This window comes from Apiospora aurea, assembly GCF_038362705.1.
Source record: "Apiospora aurea strain CBS 24483 chromosome Unknown utg000008l_segment0_segment0, whole genome shotgun sequence".
Taxonomy (NCBI): Eukaryota; Fungi; Ascomycota; class Sordariomycetes; order Amphisphaeriales; family Apiosporaceae; genus Apiospora; species Apiospora aurea.
The window spans coordinates 3,013,512-3,031,776 of NW_027117395.1; the positions used below are offsets into that span (position 1 = coordinate 3,013,512).

General features: G+C 53.7%; 6 protein-coding genes across 6 annotated transcripts; 3 read left to right on the forward strand and 3 right to left on the reverse strand.

Annotated features, from left to right (window-relative positions):
- Positions 1-224: 224 nt before the first annotated feature.
- On the reverse strand, positions 225-4,258 carry PG986_012383 (Protein MSN5; the record flags this gene model as incomplete). Its single annotated transcript, XM_066848605.1, has 4 exons — positions 225-976; positions 1,046-1,647; positions 1,712-3,300; positions 3,359-4,258. The coding sequence occupies 4 exons, from the start codon at positions 4,256-4,258 to the stop codon at positions 225-227; spliced, it is 3,843 nt and encodes a 1,280-aa protein (XP_066695301.1).
- Positions 4,259-5,859: 1,601 nt separating this feature from the next.
- On the reverse strand, positions 5,860-7,157 carry PG986_012384 (WD-40 repeat-containing protein; the record flags this gene model as incomplete). Its single annotated transcript, XM_066848606.1, has 2 exons — positions 5,860-6,835; positions 6,901-7,157. 2 exons carry the CDS (start codon positions 7,155-7,157, stop codon positions 5,860-5,862), a joined length of 1,233 nt encoding a protein of 410 aa, XP_066695302.1.
- An 865-nt stretch (positions 7,158-8,022) lies between these two features.
- PG986_012385 (uncharacterized protein) lies at positions 8,023-9,057 on the forward strand (the record flags this gene model as incomplete). The annotated part of the gene is made up of 3 exons (XM_066848607.1): positions 8,023-8,053; positions 8,121-8,909; positions 8,966-9,057. The coding sequence occupies 3 exons, from the start codon at positions 8,023-8,025 to the stop codon at positions 9,055-9,057; spliced, it is 912 nt and encodes a 303-aa protein (XP_066695303.1).
- A 683-nt stretch (positions 9,058-9,740) lies between these two features.
- Positions 9,741-10,487, reverse strand: PG986_012386 (ribosomal-protein-alanine N-acetyltransferase; the record flags this gene model as incomplete). Its single annotated transcript, XM_066848608.1, has 2 exons — positions 9,741-10,187; positions 10,305-10,487. 2 exons carry the CDS (start codon positions 10,485-10,487, stop codon positions 9,741-9,743), a joined length of 630 nt encoding a protein of 209 aa, XP_066695304.1.
- Positions 10,488-12,013: 1,526 nt separating this feature from the next.
- Positions 12,014-13,998, forward strand: PG986_012387 (uncharacterized protein; the record flags this gene model as incomplete). The annotated part of the gene is made up of 2 exons (XM_066848609.1): positions 12,014-12,331; positions 12,397-13,998. The coding sequence occupies 2 exons, from the start codon at positions 12,014-12,016 to the stop codon at positions 13,996-13,998; spliced, it is 1,920 nt and encodes a 639-aa protein (XP_066695305.1).
- Positions 13,999-14,537: 539 nt separating this feature from the next.
- Positions 14,538-15,894, forward strand: PG986_012388 (uncharacterized protein; the record flags this gene model as incomplete). The annotated part of the gene is made up of 4 exons (XM_066848610.1): positions 14,538-14,606; positions 14,692-14,856; positions 14,918-15,355; positions 15,433-15,894. The coding sequence occupies 4 exons, from the start codon at positions 14,538-14,540 to the stop codon at positions 15,892-15,894; spliced, it is 1,134 nt and encodes a 377-aa protein (XP_066695306.1).
- Positions 15,895-18,265: the final 2,371 nt, after the last annotated feature.

An 18,265-nucleotide genomic window follows, 5' to 3' on the forward strand; every position in this document is an offset into this window, starting at 1 on the left:
ATCGCCGCTGTTGTACAGGTCAGAGCGAGGGCACATTCTTGGAGATGCGGTCCTTTTGCAGCAAGTGCTTAATGATGTTCGACCTTCTTGACAACCAACCTGCGCTCAAGCCGCCTGAGTCGTTGCTTTTGGCCTCGCCGCGCCTCAGCTATCAGCTCAGCCGGCAGACTGCCCAGCGATAACTCGACCCACCTCATCACTTCAACCACCCTGTACTACAGTGACTAGGAGTTGAACAGGCCCGCCACGTCCTCCAAGCCTTGCTCGCCGCCTCCGTTGGCTGCAGAATCCCCGGACCCGTTGGCAGGCGCCGTCATGAACTGCTGTGCCAACCGACTTCGCGATGGTTTGTTCTTCGACGACGCCGGCTTGGGGATGTTGATGCTTTTGGCAAGCTTGCCCATCTCCGAGATACTGACGCCCTTCAGGTCCTTAAGCAACTCCAAGATATGCCCGCGCTGGTTACGTGAGTTGGTCGACTTGAGAACCTCACGCAGTACTCTGTCCACCTCGTTGGGGTTGATATTGGGCAAAGATAGCAGCACATCTCGTGGTGTCGACGTCAACGGCGCATAATAAGCTATTATAGTCGCAATGAGTGCAGCAAGGTCTTTCTGGAGGTCCACGAAATACGGTTCGTGGATTGATGTGATGCATGCCTTCAAGACATTCAAGGAGATGAACTCGCGAATCGACGATGCTGTTGATGCTGGAATCGCCGTTTCCTCGACTTCGCTCTTGCCATCGTCATCCATCTTTGCGAACTGTGCCTCGCTGGTCTCAGTTTCCATGAACTCTCCTGGGATTGTCCGGAACACGCGGAGCATGATGCTACAGCATCTGGTGTCGCGCACACGGATCGCGTGCGTACAAAAGAGGAGAAGTGGCTCAAGTATAGTGGAATGTGAAAGGCAGAACTTTCGGAGCGAGAGGTATTTGCGCTTTGGCTGCTGCGCAGATTCCGGTATCGGATCATCTGAGGTATGTAGGTCAGACTCTGAGCGTATATGGAATTCAGTTGAGCGTTTTCCGGGGTTCCACTTACTCGTGCGAGCGGGATCCAAGAAGTCGGCAACCATCATGACCGCAGTGTAAGTCAGTTGACGGAGAATGCTTTCGGCTTTCATCTCTTCTGTTAGGGCTTCCCCGCCAGCCCGGACTCCCTGCTGTTCACCTTGCTTCTCCCACTCCAGGTTGACTTTCGTATCCATCTGTTGAAACGTAGAAGCTAAAAGCGGAGGCAGGAAATGGTCACGGAGTTGGACCGGACAGTTATCGACCAGGTACCTAACCAAGTTCAAGAGGTTGATCATCTGATGAGAGGATAGACTGTGGCAGTCAGCAAGCAGGGAATGCGCAAGGGGCCCCGGCAGCTCGTTGAAGCCGTAAAACTGCATATCCAGGCGGCTCATGCAGTAGATCACGGCATAGACCGACTCGCGAACGAAGCGAATAGTGCCTCGGATGGTGGAAGCAAGCCCCTCAAAAGTGAGCTTCTTGTCAACAACTCTTGCGTAGAAGTCGTCCTTGGTCCCTTCCGAGATTCCAGCTTGCCAGAAACGGTCAGTAAGAACACGGCTGACGATACTTTGCATTTCTGTCGGGAGGCCTTCCCAGTTTCTTGCGCTGTGAGAAGCATGGGCGTAGCTAGAAACATGGTTAGCAGACTGCATTGAATGCACATTACACACTTTTTGCTGCTGTTTCATACCTCAGGAACTTCAAGAGTTCTGGCAAGATGGCTGGGAAAGCATCTTGCCACAACTCGCACGAAGTATCATAAGGGGCGGTACCCTTCTCAACTTTGTCGATAGAGCAACTCAAGAAAGATTTGGTCGGTCGCAAGGGGAGCGCTGCCTGCCTTTCTTCAAGCTCGTTCTGGAGAGCCTGGCCTTCAGCATCCAGACCCACCGAGCCCCAGTCGTTGATTTCGTGAACACGCTTTCGGGCCAGATAGTTTTGGGCCTTGTCCAGTCCCATCATCTGACAGAAGCCTGTATATGATGACAAGGCCTGCTTCAGCTCCTCGTTCTGCCACTGTGCCTTGATAGGCTGTAAGAACCCGGCGAGTCTTTGGAGTTTCATTGGCTTGTCGACCCGATCCGACCGATGGATAATGGTGAAGAGAAACGTCTGGTACGTAATTTGCCGTTTCTCATCTAGCGTCCCTGATGCTACCATTTCGCCAACTTTCGACGAGATTTGATCATAGACTTCGAGAAGATGATCCGGCATCTTGACCGCAAGTCTCTGTAGCTCAACCATGCTCTCTGATTGTAGATCCTTAACAGCGTCTGTATATGCTCGATGTTCCGGCTGCGTTGCCGGCCATGTTACCAAGATGTGCTCCAACACCTTGAGCATGAAAGTGGGCTTTCTATCGAGTGCAGTGGTAGAGAACGCCACGAGCAACTGAAGTATCCGTTTCCTAATAAGTGGATCCTCGAACTTCTTCGTCAACAGTTGCTCAGCCCACGACTCTAGGCTGGCTTCCACTGCAGCTACATCCCCTTCGTTCAGCTCCGTCGCCGATCTCGCCCTCCATTTGCAAAAGCCTTTCAGGGCAGCTTCAATGACAGTGGCCTGTGCATCGGCGCGAAGTGAGGCGGTCGAGAATTTCGTGTAAGTCGCAGGGTTGAACGAGGATTGTCCATCGTAAAGATTGTCAAGAATGGGCTGCGCATGACCCAGAATGTGACTGATGGCGTCCACGGGCTTGTGACGAACAATGCCCTCAATAACCTGGCAACTATATCGCCGATAGTTTCCGAGGAACGCGTGCCTCTCTGGCAAGGTATCGGTGTCTTCGAGGAGGAACAAGAACGTGGGGTCCTGAGTGTCTTCAGGCAAGTTCTCGTAGCGGAACTGGCGAGAACTGCAGACATCCAGTAACGGACCAATGATCTCCGGAGTCTGTGCAATGTTGGGGCCCAGATGTACCTGGTTCAGCAGTCTTGTCCAGGTCACAAGCACGGGGATTGATACTATCAAGCTTGGGCTTTGTGTAACCAGTAGCAAGAGCTGTAGAAAGGCAGGAAGATCAACCCGTCCGTCATTCAGGGGCAAGACCTGCCATCGTCGATCAATGTAATTCGCGACAAAGGAAATTAACTCCGAGAGCTTCTTGCCAAACTGATATTTGTCGTCGTCTATATCTTCGGCATCGACCTGGGACCATTCGAACAACTGCCGGAACAGCTCGGCATACTTGCGGTCGTAAAGTGGCACGACGAGGTCAAGGAATTCCTGGTCCACAAAACTGGTCCGAGAGTAGAGCGAGTGCATTGCGTCAAGGGCAGCCTGTGGCAGTGTCAATTATGTATGGAACAAAGTGTATCAACGTGTTCAAGATGGTTACCTTTTGTACGGCCAGGTGGGGCGCACGAAGCCCGTCACACATGACACCCACGCAGCCTGTAGCCGTGGCAGCATACGGGACCACCCAGGGCATGAGGGAGTAGAGTACGGCGAATGCCCGGACGGCACAACTACGCAAGTCGGCGTTGTTCTGCAAATCCATGGAGAGGCACTGGCGCAGGAGAACGGTGATCCTTCCGAGCCAGCCTTCTTCGCCACATCGGACATTGGGGCCGGCCTTGCGTTCGGGAAAATGCTCGACCAAGACGGCAGCGGGAGTGAATATTTCAACGGCTGCCTTGCTAAGAATACCTTCACGGATAGCGACTACGGCATCGTCCCCATTGAAAATCTCGTCGGAGAGGGTTTCCAGTATGAGTAGGACAAGTTCCTTGTGTACCGCCGAGTCTGGCACCTGCCAAAGCTGGACCAGCATGGTGTCCATGTCCATCCAGCCATTCTCGTCTGCCCAGCTGCGTTTCGTGACCTCGACCCATAGCACGGCAATCTTGTTCCGCAGGTAGACGGGGTCCTCCCGGGAGACCGACCGCGAAAGCTCCAAGACCCAATTGCGCAGGGCGACAGCTTGGTCGGGGGTGTACTTTGCCCACTTGTGTTTGATAGCGTGCTCGAGTAGCGATAGGGCGTAGTGTCGTACGACTGGAGATTGGGCCTTATCGGCGGCCAGAGTGTAGCCGTGGAATGGGGCCTCTTCCGAGTCCTTGACTTCCTCGAGGAATCTCTGGGCTTCCTGACGCGTGTCGTTATTGGAGTACGGGTTGTGGACGAGCTGGAGGGCTTCTTGGATCCGAGGGATCACGGCCATGGCATCGGCGCCGTGGCCGTTCGCGACTGTGCCCACCATCCCCATGCTGCCGTTGACCTGTTGCGCCGCTGACATAATGAGGGGAAGCTATGTGGGCAAGGTATAGCTCTCGCGAGTCTTGGTTCGGCGTTGGATGACGGACGATCTTGGAGGGGTGGGCGGTAGTTCTTTCTGTTGATCCACCAGGGCGGGCAGTCAGTTGCGAGATGTTTGTCTTAAGTGCGAGTCATCAGGTAAAGATTGCCGCCGAGGACGTCTCGTGGAGTGTGCGTGTGTGTATGTACTCAATGCAACGACGGGCCAGACCAAGAAGAGAAAAGCAAGCGGGCAGCAGAAAGGGATGCCGAATAAGTAAAGTGAAGTAAAGTAAAGTGAAGTGACGTGTGGTTGGGGCACTCGGGGCGAGGACGAATTATTTTGGGTTGGAATGACTGGATCGGTAGGTAAAGTCGAGCAGGTACAAAATATCAATCCTATCTCCAGACGACGAGAAAGCAAGATAGTGCGCTTTTGAACCTGCCTCAGTGCAGTACCTACCTACGTCTGTACATTGTGTATGTACCTAATTACTTACCTACCACCTCTAATTGAACCCACCAGACCATCCACCACCCACTCACTCGCCCAACCGCAGTGTTGAGTTGAATCCGAAGCTACGACCTTCCTGGGCCTAGGCAGGCACGCAGCACGGTCGTTAGCTAAGGTTCTGTGCTGAAAGTCAGCTAACTTTTAGCGGTTGGCTCACTGACTTGGACAAGGGTCTTTCCTGCCAGCAGCCCCAGTTTCCAATTCCAGTTCCAGTTCCGCTGTCCAGTGCCGGGTGTGCATGTGTGTGTGTGTTTTCTTTTTGGTCTTAGAAAGCGCATGCATTCAATTGATGCATGTAATGTAACTGGCCGCTGGAATCACATCTCCATTTGATCAGGCAGGTGGAGCACCAGACAGCCGGTCGTTGTTGGGTAACACAGTCAACAGTGGAAGCCTGCCTGGTCTCCAGCTGGTATACAGCAACAGAACCATGGTACGTGGGTATGCCTTTTTTTCCTTCTTCTTTTTTTCTTCATGTTGGTGACCAAGATGAGATGATCGATTCCCATAGGCACTTAAGCAATGCAGGTATAGGTAGGGAGAAAACATTTGGTTAATATTACCAGGGATCCATTGCTTGTTTCATTGAAATAATGGCAGTTGGTGTCTGACTTATCAATGAAATCGTGTTATCACTCAGACAAGAGCTCGCGCAATGCCGCCAGATTCTAGCATTGGATGTTTCTTGCTGTTGGCTGTTGGCAAATTCGGGTTGCCCGTTATGGTGAGACATTCATGGTCTGATGCAATCTGACTGTGGTGCTGTTTACTACCTTGAACGGAAAGCATGAGCCCTGCAACTCGTTATAACTGGGTAGACTGTGGTTTCAGCGTATCATGACTTATGCTGAGTAGAGCATTATATAATCGCGGCTTATCTCAAGTCTCGAGAACAACGGCATTGGCATTCCCAGAGTGTCATGAACCCCTAGTTCCAAGCGTCCACATACGATTCCAAATATGCTACAGCAGCGCGATTTGATCTCATTTACAGCTCAAAGTGTCCTATCTGATTGACAACTGGATGAGGGCGCTATGCATGTGATATATGCATGTAAGCCAGCCCATACTCAAGCGGCATTCGCGTCCTAGGTGTGTGGAAGCACCCAAAAACATAGGAGCTTGTCATAAAAGCTTGTGGAGATGACCTTCAGGTCTCGGCCCGGCAGCTCGGAGCCTGGATGGAAATCGCTGCCGTAGTTCATGCTCTTGTGTTCCTCGAAGCGTGCCACGACTTCTACTGCGCACTCTTCCATCTTGGGGCTGCCCATAACTCTCAAGATCCGCGACCCAGCATGCATACAGGAAGCCAAGACGACGGCCTCCCAGCAATCGCTTTGCTTGTGCAAGCTCACAAGTTTCAACCTCCACACGCCTCCGTCTAAGTTGATCTCCTGTAGTGACTGGGCTCTCATGGCCATGGTCTCGGGGCCGGACTCATAAGCTGCGTAGACTCGGAGGTGGTCATCATAGCTTCCGGTCAACACGACTCTGGCGTTATTCTCGAATGTGATGTCAAGAGGTAGAATGGCTGTTACTCCTGCACCATGTCCTTTCGTTCTGATGACAGAATGTACGGCGTCGATGTGTGGCGTATCAGTCTGTATATTACAAGCAGCCTGTAATAGCATGGAGTCATCACCGCCAGAGTAAATAGTTGATAGTCTTTGGTCGGTTACTCCATGGAGGGCGGGAGAGAACGCGACGGTCCACGCCTCCAGGGTGTGAGCGAGCACGGGCTCCTCACTTGCTTCAAGGACGTTCCAAGCGTCATCGATCCGAAAGACGTGTACTTCAAATGTCGATGTTGTGACGGAAATCATGTTCGGCAGCACAGGGTGCCAGCAGCAAGACAGGAAGAGGGTGTTGCCATCCCCACCTAGAGGCTGATGGGTAGCAAGCTCGGTCAAGGTTGCAGCTGCGTTCCTTTGTGAGGCTTCCAGCTTGAAGAAAGACAAGGTCCCGGTGCTCGATACGACAGCCAGTATATCGGACTTGCCCTTCTGCGGATGAAAGTGCAAGTCCAGGATGGCAGAAGGCTGCTGCACAGTCTGAACGTGCCGTCTGCATGGAATGGGACAGGACAGTCAGACAAGATCCCTGAAACAGCAAGGCCTGGTTTTGCTTACACCTCGTCGTTGTCGTCGTCGAACTGGAAAACAACAAGGCTCCCGTTGCGGTTTTGGCTTTGACGGGCGGCTACTTGGGTGGTATCACCGTCGTCATCGAAGCCCGCATCTCCCTCTTCCGCAGGTGCCTCTTCCTTCTCAAGATTGTAAGTGCCGACGACAAAGTGCTGCGGGCTGGCAGGGCAGAACTCGATGCAGCTCGGAGGGAGCTCAAGCGTCAGAGACTGCCGGGAAGTTATGAGCCGGGCCTGCTCCATGTTGTGATCCAGCCCTCCGTCTGGATATGCCGAGGCCTCGTGGTTTTTTTGATATGTGGAATTTCGATATAAATAATTTAGGTATGGGGTTGGCCGTTGGGGAAAGGAGCTTGGCACTTGGGCTTGGGCTTGGGCTTGGGCTGATTGGTTTAGTGACCCCCACCCAACAGTGAAGCAGGGCTTTCCCGCCCGCGTCGGTCCCCTGCTTTAGCGCGGGAGTACTTGCTTAAGTACCTACCTTAGGTAAGGTAGGTAGGTAGTTGGTAGGCGAGAGAGCTTGGCACTTGGGCTGAGCTTGACCGGCCGCGCAAACGGTCTGGTGGCTCGATTATCCCCGATTCCGATTCGTGCCTCGTGCGTCGGTAATGTACACATGCGTATACACATCATACCTACGTTCGCTCGGCAAGATACGCGGATCTGCATTGCATCGAGTGGGCTCGGACGTTTCGGGGCCAGTGAAACCCGGCTTCTGGTATGACCTCACCTCGGGGGAACCAGTCACATTTCTTGTCCCCCGGCACTGGCTGGCACTTCAGATAGCTAGCATCCTTCCGTATCTTGTGTCTTCTGAACGGTACAAAGCCAAGATTCGTCTTCCCCCGAGGCCGAAGAGGAAAAGGTATATAAACCGCGTAGGGGGCCGCAACGTCTTCGCTTGATGTTCCTGTGTACACGTTTACCAACCAAACCACCCCTTGATTCACTCGACAGGCTGTCTCGTCTCATCGCTCCGCGCCATCAATTCTGAGACCTACTACTATCTATCGTTTGTTTCTTCGAAGCCAGACAAACTGCGGCTACTACCAATTGTTAGCCTAGTCATTGAACTCGAAACGATCTTGGTAGCTGTGTATAAGCAAAGATGGATTCTGGAGACGAATCTGATTTCTACGGTAAATTCTTCTCCCGTCGGCTTTCCTCGTCTGACTCTACGTGAACGTGCACTTACAAAACCTCCAGGTGGCGAGGATACAACCAAAGAGCTCGAGCAGAGGGTCGGCAGCTTCGACATCCAAGACTGGTGGGAGCAACGGCAGCATGTCCAAAGCGCCCTGCGGCTCCAGGCCATGCGTCAGACCGAGACCACCAACACGGCACACCTCCACAACCCCTATGCCAAGTACTCATATGCCTGGCAGCTGGGCGAGTCGGTGGATGCGTTCCTGAAGCGTCTCCCGCCCGCCACAACTGATCAGTCCGAGAGCTGCCCATGGATCTTCATCTGTAACCCTTACATCGAGCGCAAGCCAAAGTTCCTTGCCCAGAACCAGCACGTCCGCGGGTGCGAAGACGAAGGCCCCGAAGAGGAGCTTTCCGACGTACCCCGCTTCATCGAAGGCGGCCGCGAGAGACTGAGCATGGTCACGGGATTTTCCGACTTTATGAAGAAGTCGACGAAATCACAGGCTGTCATTGCCCGCGAAGTGAACAAAGCCGGCAAAGAGGCTACAGGTGATATACTCGACCTGGCGCTAAATCTGCACGTCAAGTGCGGTAAATGGATGATCTTCTGCCCAGTCCACAGTGTTAATGAGATTTGGGCACTTGTGGCCAAAGCCACCGCAAACAACGAGCTGGGAATCGCAGCCAAGGTCGCCCCGAGATCTGCCGTCGATCAAAGGACGGAGCGGCTCATCTGTGTCTACACCGTGGATTTCAGCGATAAGGCGGATGTGCAGAAGGTTGCTGTCAAATTAAAGCAGCTTGGCCTCGTTCAGGCCCACGGGAGACCCCTTTACTACAAACCAGGTCAGTTCTTCTTTGCCTATGAATGATTGGGTGTATTTCTGGGCTTACAAACATAGATTGCTATACATATCTGGGCATTGGGTCTAGTAACCCCTGGGGTATCAAAGCCTCTATCTACAACACGTCCGACATATTGGGCAAGTCTTAGGATGGACTTGGCGATGGCACAGAGGCCGCCTATATCGGAGCAGATGTTCGCTGGTTTGTTAGAGATACCCTTGCTTTTCCGAGTTATTTGATTTCGTCTTTGGAGGCAGGATTCCAAGTAGCCCCGGGATAGGGAGTCCGGTCAGTTGAGTTATCAAACCTCTGTCATTGACAAGAAGATTGGAACTTTCAGTAAAATGCAACGCAGTGCAATATGCAATACAGTGCCTGCTATCAATGGGTGCCAGCTCCAATGCAAAACTCGCTTCCTCAGGCCAAGACCCTGACTGCAGTCCCCCAAACGCCGCCAATGCTTCTTCTACGTACTAATTGTGCCTCACAACCAATGATGGCTCGCTTCTCACCCTTTTCGTGTAATTCGAGGGATTGAGGTCATGGGTTTGCAAGGGCTCTCGCGTCCTATCCCCAGCTTATGCATCGTCGAAGAGGGGCTCCGAAGGCCCTCAGTATAGCAGAGCGTTGAGGTTCTTCTGGCACGCTGTCCTGGAAATCACGGGCCTGTGCTACAGTTGGTAACAAAAGGGTTGTTTGCTTGCTAGTGCCCTCAAATACGGTCCGAACCTCGCCCCCAGCCAGTAAGCTCCGCAGTCTTCGTTGCCGCCAGTGATTTCTGTGTAGCTCCTTGCGTAGGTCCTCCAGGGCCCGAGATGCGTCCTCAGGTCCCTAATGGGTCGGGCTGACAGGGCGGGCGTCCTCTGTCGCGCCCCCACCACCAGTGGTCACTGCTGCGGCGCTCGCACTGTCGAGAGGCAGCAACGGAGGTGGCGGTCTCATGGAGGACTTGAGCAGTAAGACGAGCCGGTACGCGCTGTTGCCATTCAGATAATATCGATGCAGCTTTTTAGACCGTAGAAAGCCAAGACGCTCGTAGAGCCGCATGGCTGCCGTGTTGGTCTCTTCCGTCTCCAGCACCACCTCGTCCGCATTCCGGTCGGCCATGGCGTCGATAGCCATCTTGACGAGCGCCGTGGCGATTCCGTGGCCTCGGTAGGCGGAGGATACGGCTAACATGGCGATGTAGCCTCGGTGCGTGGCGGGCGAGTGGGAGGCATGGCGTTCGAGTTTGCAGATGATGACGCCTATGAGCGAACCATCATCTGGATGCAATGCCTGTCATGACCCGTGTCTATGTCAGCTGAGAAGTCATTCGGAGCCACCCTCTCACTCCAATAGGCATCCCAGATCAAGGTTTGGGCCTAAGGAAAGGGCTGAACGAAGAATGCTGACCATGTAACACAAGTGGGCCCATTGGTACAGAAAGTAGCGATAGACGTAGATGCTATAGGGCTCGCTAAGATCCTTGGAGATCAGGGCGCGGACGGCGGGCAAATACTGCTCCTCGAGTGCATGTTCGTATTGAATGTACCGCAGTTCGCCGGGGAGCTCGGTTGCGCGCGTCGCTGTTTCCATGTTACCCGTCGATCGGGTATGGCGAACGTGGGAAAGGAAATGGAGATTGTGAGCGGCTGACCACGGCACGGTATAGGTTATCACTCCCGACAAAATAATACCCCGCGTCGGCGAATCGATAGATTTGACGGGAACTGAACCAACAAAGAGAAAAAAAACTAAAGAAAAAAAACTAGAAAACTGTGCTTGCTGCTTTTACAGTACAACTACCACAGCAATAGTTCACATTGAATCGTAATTTCTTTCCCTTTTTCGACTTGGTGGGTTGAAAAGGGAGGGAAAGTCCAAAAGGACAAGTTTAAAACCGAAATGGCCCAAGAGCAACGGACGCTGCTGTTACAAGTATGCCAATGCGAACCTGAGTCGATCTTACGTGCGCCAGTGTCGGGCAACTATCAGACGAGCAATGCAATGCAGAGAGGGTATATCATGTATGTAAGTAGAGAGAGAGAGACGTCAGCCAGCGACGGCAGATATCAAAGACCAATGAGCAATGCGCAGAAAAAGAAGAAGAGGAAAACTCCCTGTCCAGGTTGCAAACAGGATATGACTTCGCGAGACGGAGATTGGAATGGAGAGAGACCCAAGCTCCCCAAACAACCATGCCATGCTCTGGCAAGTAGGCCTGCAGCGTGACTTGACTGGCAACATTGAAGTGCTGGCCTACTTGCCTACCCACTTTCACATGTGACGGGGCGTGGTCTGGTTGACGGGTTTAGGCATGAGGCTCGGAGCTGCACCCAGAAACCCAGGATGGATGGGGTGCCAATTAAATCAGTCGCATGTTTGCACCCATCAATCTGATTTCTTGCATGACGGAAGCATCTGCCAGCATTGGGCATTTGCAGAACTGGCTTTGTACATTGGCATGCACCACGCTACGCAGATGCTATTTACAAGTAACCTTAGCAACATCGAGAAGCGGGAAGCAAGCTTCGGGGGGAAACACCACCTAGGGCTCGATCGATGATGACTGATCGCTGTACCTACCTAGGTAGCCTCAGCTTCCATGCCTGTTTCGTTTCGGCCCATTTCAAGTAGCAGCAGGGTCTACTTTAGGTAAGTACTTACTTTACCTCCAGCAGCGCATTTTGCAGGTTTTGACGTCAGGATGTTTCGAGGGACTCCCGTGCGACCTTAGCCCCGCGAAAATAATTGCCAGTCGTCTTATTTCTCCCTCCGCCCCGGCCTGTCAGAACTCAGGGCCCAGGACTCAGGACTCAGGCACCTTGCATAGAGTAGAGTTTGTGTCGCGATTGCCGGCGCCTTTTCCCAGTCGGACGGTGTTTTACTTTACGAATCCCACAGCCATAGCGACTGTGGGGTCCCAAGGAGCGGCCGTTTGTTGTTGTTGTTGCTCATCTTAAGTAATATAACGGACAACCGGCGGGCAACGACCGACCACGTTTAACCCCGAGCCCCAAGTCTACGCGCGCGCTTCCCGCCCTGCTGCGCAGCCGATCCCTCCGCTGGCCTAGACATGTAGCATTGCTCCAAGCGACTCAGAGACTCAGAGACAAGAAACAATGGCTTCAGGACTTCGCCGGCGGGTGCTGAACCCGGACACGGCCTCCGATGAGTCGGCGCCAGCTTCGCCGCGCGAGGACAGCCCCGTGAGACCGGGAGACAAGGTCAAGGTCATCCACCACATCCAGAAGGCCAAGACCCAGAAGCGCAAGTCTACCATGATCTTTTTGATAGGAAGTCTCTGCGGCCTCATCGCGGCTGGCTTCCTAGCCCAGAGCAATGATCTCATTGCTTTCCCCGAGTTTGGCGAGCTCAGCATGGACAGCCTCCTGGACGTTCTGCCCGCTGGTTTCTCGAAAGAAATGAAAGATCTCATGGTCTGTCCCCCCATCTTACTTCCCAGATTCCCCGGCCGTACTGGTCTAATGTGTTGTGGTTCCAGAACGGCGAACGCAAATACATCGAAAGCTACGATGCCTTTTCCGTCGGTCTCAAGGCTAAGGCTGCCGGCCTCCATGCCCACCATCCGATCATCATGGTCCCCGGTGTCATCTCCTCCGGACTCGAGTCCTGGGGCACTGCCAACTCTTCCCGACCGTACTTCCGAAAGAGACTATGGGGCAGCTGGACAATGATGAGGGCCTTGGTAATGGACAAGGAGTCCTGGAAGAAACACATCATGCTGGACAAGGTGACCGGTCTCGATCCTCCCGGAATCAAGCTGAGGGCGGCCCAGGGGTTCGATGCCACCGACTTCTTCATCACGGGCTACTGGATCTGGAATAAAATCTTTGAGAATTTGGCTTCCCTCGGCTACGACCCAACAAACTCGTTCACCGCAGCATACGACTGGAGGCTCTCCTACACGAACCTCGAGACGCGCGATCAGTATTTCTCTCGCCTAAAGCTCCACATTGAGATGGCGCACAAGTTCACCGGAAAAAAGGCAGTCTTGGCATCGCACAGCATGGGCGGTCAGGTAGTCTATTACTTCTTCAACTGGGTTGCGTCAGCCAAAGGTGGCAATGGCGGCGATAGCTGGGTAGACGATCACGTAGAGGCTTGGATCAACATCAGCGGGTGCATGCTCGGTGCGGCCAAGGACGTGCCCGTGTTGCTCTCCGGAGAAATGAGAGATACGGCACAGCTCAGCGCCCTCGCCGTATCCGCGCTGGACAAGTTCCTCAGCAAAGACGAGAGGGCTGAGCTGTTCCGCGCAATGCCCGGAATCTCCTCCATGCTACCTATGGGAGGCGATCGGGTGTGGGGAAACCTGACGTGGGCTCCGGATGACCGGCCGGGACAGGTGCACTCCTATGGCGCTGCTATGAACTTCCGCATGGGGATGAACTGGTCGACCCCCACCGCCAATTTCACCATGGAAGCGGCCAGGGCCTACTTGATGAACTCGACGGAGGAGTGGTATCGAAAGCATTTGAAGGGGAGCTACTCGGACGGGATCGCCGATACCGCTGCCGAGGTGGAAGCCAACATGGACGATCCGGTCAAATGGATCAACCCCTTGGAGACCCGACTGCCGTTGGCCCCAAACCTGAAGATTTACTGCTTTTATGGTGTGGGAATACCGACAGAACGGGCGTACTACTATCGGACGTCAGATGCGTCCATGTTCACCAACCTAAGCATGACGATCGACACGGCGATGACGGTGGACGAGATCGATCACGGGGTGATTATGGGCGAAGGGGACGGCACCGTCAACCTGCTGAGCTCGGCATACATGTGCAACAGGGGATGGAAGATGAAGCGGTACAATCCGGCCGGGGTCAAGTTGACGGTCTACGAGATGCCCCATGAGCCCGAGCGATTCAGTCCCCGGGGAGGCCCCAACACGGCAGAACATGTGGACATCTTGGGGCGCACGAGCCTCAACGACTTTGTGCTGAGGGTGGCTGCTGGTAAAGGAGACACGATACAGTCGAACGTTGTGAGCAACATACTCGAGTATGCGCCGAAAGTCAAGATTTACGAAGAAGACAGCGAAGTGGCTGATGAACATCCTGTGAAAAGCACCAACGAGTAGAGTTCTGTGAGTGGTTGGGGGTTCAGAGGCATCATCACATATGTCGCAGTTGGCCTTTTCTGGCCGTGGTTTTATTTGGAGTTCTTGGCCTTGATCGAAGCGTGGACGGCGTACCTTTGCTGAGTAGACTGGGTGTTGGCTTATCTGATTACCGCTTCGAAGTATACCCCGTTGAGAGTCGAGAACGATGTATTTCACGTTATTTATACGATTCGAGATCCTGTCGAGTTTGCTGCTTGATGATTAATAGACAAGGCTGCTTGTGCCGTCCAAGGATGGGCATCTCAAGCTCTCTCTGATCCTGATTTGATTGAAACCTTCTTGAGCTTGCTCTTGTTGGCTTGGTTGATTATTTTCTTTGGCGCGATGAAAAAAGCACAGACCCTTTTTGGCAAATCCCGCTTTAGTTCGATCCGGCTCTATATTCGCGTCCAGCCATCTACATCCACATGTACACTGCGCATTCAAAGTTCGTCTTCGACATTGACTGGTTGTTGAAATTGCAAAGACCCGTCGCATCGTGTTTCCCACCTAACGTCATGAGCTCCGCGCCCAAACGAAAAGATGCGCCGGGTGGTGGTGATCAAGGGCGCCTGAAGAAGAGCAAGGTAAGCGCGTCAAGCCCTTTGATTCTTCGAGGCTGGGGACTACCTCAGATCCAGCACGGCATGCTAATCGTGGTGACACACACAGGGAGGCAATTTTGGCAAATGGCAAACACCGCACCAGAAAGCCAAAATGGAGACGATGAGGTCCAAAGGTCGGACACTCGATATTGGCGATGTAGGGTTCTGGGTTACTTGCCAACGCAACAAAGAGGTCAAGGCCCTTGACGAAGTCGTAGCAATGTGCGATGAAGTAAGCCGTCAAAGTCCTACCGGGTTGCTTTCAATCGGACACTAATACCGTCCCCATCTAGTATGGCGAGAAGTTGTATGGCATCAAGCCAATGATGGAGGATGACGATGGCTCCGAGGACGAAGGTGACATTGAGGCCGCCATTCAGAAGGAGGTTGCTGGCATCAAAAAGCAGGCTTCGAACAGCAAATCGCTGGATACCTCGGCATTTGCGCCTATGCGCCTCAGCCTGGATTGCTTGCTATTTGTCAAGACCAAGCAGCCAGTCGAGCCCCGTCAGTTCGCTCGCAAGGTGTGCGAAGATGCCATGTTAGTCTCCGACAGGAAGCAGCGACGGTCCAGGTTCATCAACAGAATCACGCCCATCACTCTCATGGGTAGCGCAACCAAGGTTGGGATCGAGGAGACCGCCAGAACAGTCCTGGCACCCGAGTTCGATTTGATACCTGCAGGGGAGGAAGCCGGGAGCCTGGGGGAGAAGGACGCCAAGGGCCCTTCGGTAAGTCCCCAAGGATTAAACCGCGCCCGAGAACCTATCTGCCTGGCATGCCTTTCGCTGAACTAACCATCTCGCAGTATGCAATCCGTGTGAGCTCGCGAGCACAAAGCAACCTCAAGACGCAAGATGTGATCAAACTGATTGCAAGTCTGGTTGGCCCGCGCCACAAGGTCGATCTTACAAACCCGGACAAGTTCATCCTGGTCGAGATATTCCAAGTAAGTGTAACGTGGCTCTTTGGTTGCCACATCATGCTCACCTTGTCGCAGACATTTTGTGGTATGAGCGTCGTCGAGGGAGACTGGAACGACCTCAAGCGGTACAACATTCGCGAGTTGTACGAAGCAGCAACTGCAAAGACGGATGGGCCCAAGACAGAAGAAAGACCGAATGACGGACAGTCACCAGAAGGCAACACAGCCACAGAGCTCAACTCGGCGGTGGAAGCGAAGCCTGGCGCACCGGATTCGAAGGTTGCAGAGGAGAACAAATCCCATGCTGTGCAGCAAAGCCCCGTGCAGGAAAACCCAGTCAACTAGACAGTGTTTCTGTATCTTTTCCCTGTTGGGTTTCGATATGATATAGGAGCGAGTCGTTACCAGAGAAGCATGCATGGCAGAGAACTCCCACGAACGAAGCTCGAGGCCAAGCCGGCAGTTTAGGTGAATCACTGCCGGGCGTGTTCTGAAAAGGAACGGTGAAGGGACCAACTCGCGTGCTCAGACCTGTGTACCCCAGCTACATCCCAGTTCTATTCGACGTGATCTGGTACGCCGTCGATTGAGCAACCTGTCGTATTTTGACCATTGGGGGTCGGGGGCGGAGGTAGGACTATGTCGGGAAATAAAACAAATGACACGGCAACTTTGTACGCCGCTGTCCTGCTTCGGAGGAGACACGACACAATCTTGCTGGGCTCATCGCGTTTCCCAGGCATTTTGTTCCAACAACGTGATCCACTTACAGTCCTCGCCCCTTGGCTGCTGCGCCAACGCTATGATCCGTGGGCAATGCCACGAGTGCCGCTACCCTATACCTAAGCAGAAGCAGACACCCACCACCCCGGCGAGCCAAAGAGCTCCCATACCACTCTTTTGAGCCTGGGTACAGACAGTATTTACACGCATCTACATACATGCACATACATGTGCATGCATGCATATCCCACCCCACCCCCCACCCCCACCCCCACCTGGTGTGTACACCTAGTCTGGTAAGCGACGTGAGTGTCGGTTTCCAACGCTAAACCGAATCGCGCCAAAATTGATGAGGACAATCCCGGGGCGAGGGCGGTTGACGAGGGCGGCTCCTGCATACATGTATCTGACAGCCCAGACAAACTCAAGAAGATGTACATCCAATGTATCCTCATATGTAGATCAACGGTTCCAGCGGTTCCAGCGGTATGGTCGAGGGCCGATTGGCAGGGCGGGGCTTGACAGGGGCGGGAGGATCAATGGCAGGCAGCAGGAGGAGCCAGAAGGAGCAACCGATTGTTTCTGGCGCTAACCTAGAAGGTTTTTATTTAGCCCTGTAGAGTTCGCTAAGCTCAGCCAATCGCAGGCAACTCTTCTCGCTTACCCCTGCAAGCAGGGGAACTTGAGCCTGTGCACTAACACCAACAACCAAATCCTCCTCGAATATACAGCTGTCGGATTATATCGAGAGAGGAAATTAGACATTGAAGGAAAGGGAGGGAAAGAATAAGCACCGGTTCAAAAGGGTCCTCGGCCACGCCACCTCCTCTGCGCATCCCCCTCCCTCACCGCTTCTCGTGAGCCAGATGCTAGGTAAGGAAGTAAGCAACTACAAGTCCACATGCCTTGTTTTCTCCTCCGCCGTCTAGAGAAGGAAGGCCTGATGATAAGACAACGGCCCCGGCCAAGCGAGTTCGCTTCCAGGGCCAATCACGAGGTACCGGTATGGCTCGAAGCGGGTAGCGTGTACGGGTGTATGTGTATCTCCGTTCTGCCCCTTGCTATTCTGTCCTCTTTCTGTCCTCTGTCTTTGGGCGGCGGGCTGATGAGCAGTTTTATATACTCCCACGTCTTAATGGCAAGCCATACCAAAGGCAGGAATCGTGGGCTGGTTGAGCCCCACGTGCCATCTGTCGCCGCCCTCTGCGTCTACATGTACAGCATATCGTGGCTGCATGGGCTGCTATGCACTGCTTTGGTCGGACAGGGTATTCCGCCTCGAGCGCGATACCGGCTTCTGGAACACTTCTCCCGGCATCTTGGCAATTCAGCCACTCGGGGTTGCTGTGGAGTAGGGAGTAGGGAGTAGGGAGTAAAGAGTAAGGAGTTCCCACTTCCGCTGACGGCCATCATCTAAGACTGGTCGGCATCTTCGTTTCATCCCGGAGGACTCAGCCATGCATATCGCCGAATCCCTTCCAACAGCCCCGTCTTCGGTGACCTGGCTTGTGGTCCTCCGCCTAGATAGCCGAGTAGACCGTTACCTTCGTGTGCCTGATCCTGCTGTTCCAGCTAGCTGCCTCCTCGGCCACCACACCCCCTACTCTCCTAGTCGGCTCCTTCTCGCCTTCCCGGCAAAGCCTCGTTCGCCAACAAGCGGCTACTATACGCTCTGTTCTCCGCCCGACAGAAAGGCCCCCTTCCTCTCGTTTTCTTAGACATGTCATCCCATGTGCCCGAGTCCTTCTCGCGCCTTCCGACACAACCTGTCGCTTCGGGCGCCATCACCCATTCTGCCATGCGACGGCTGTATTAAAGAGACCCGTACAGCTTCTAGTCCCCCTCACACGAGTTCGCCGGCTCATCTATAATGCCAATCGTTGTCACAGCCCGTCACTTGGGTTTGCCTCCTTCCCTAGAGATAATTGGACCCGCCACACCCTCGCTCCCAACTCGGGCCAGCTTGCATATTACAGCACCGGCGGGGTCAAGG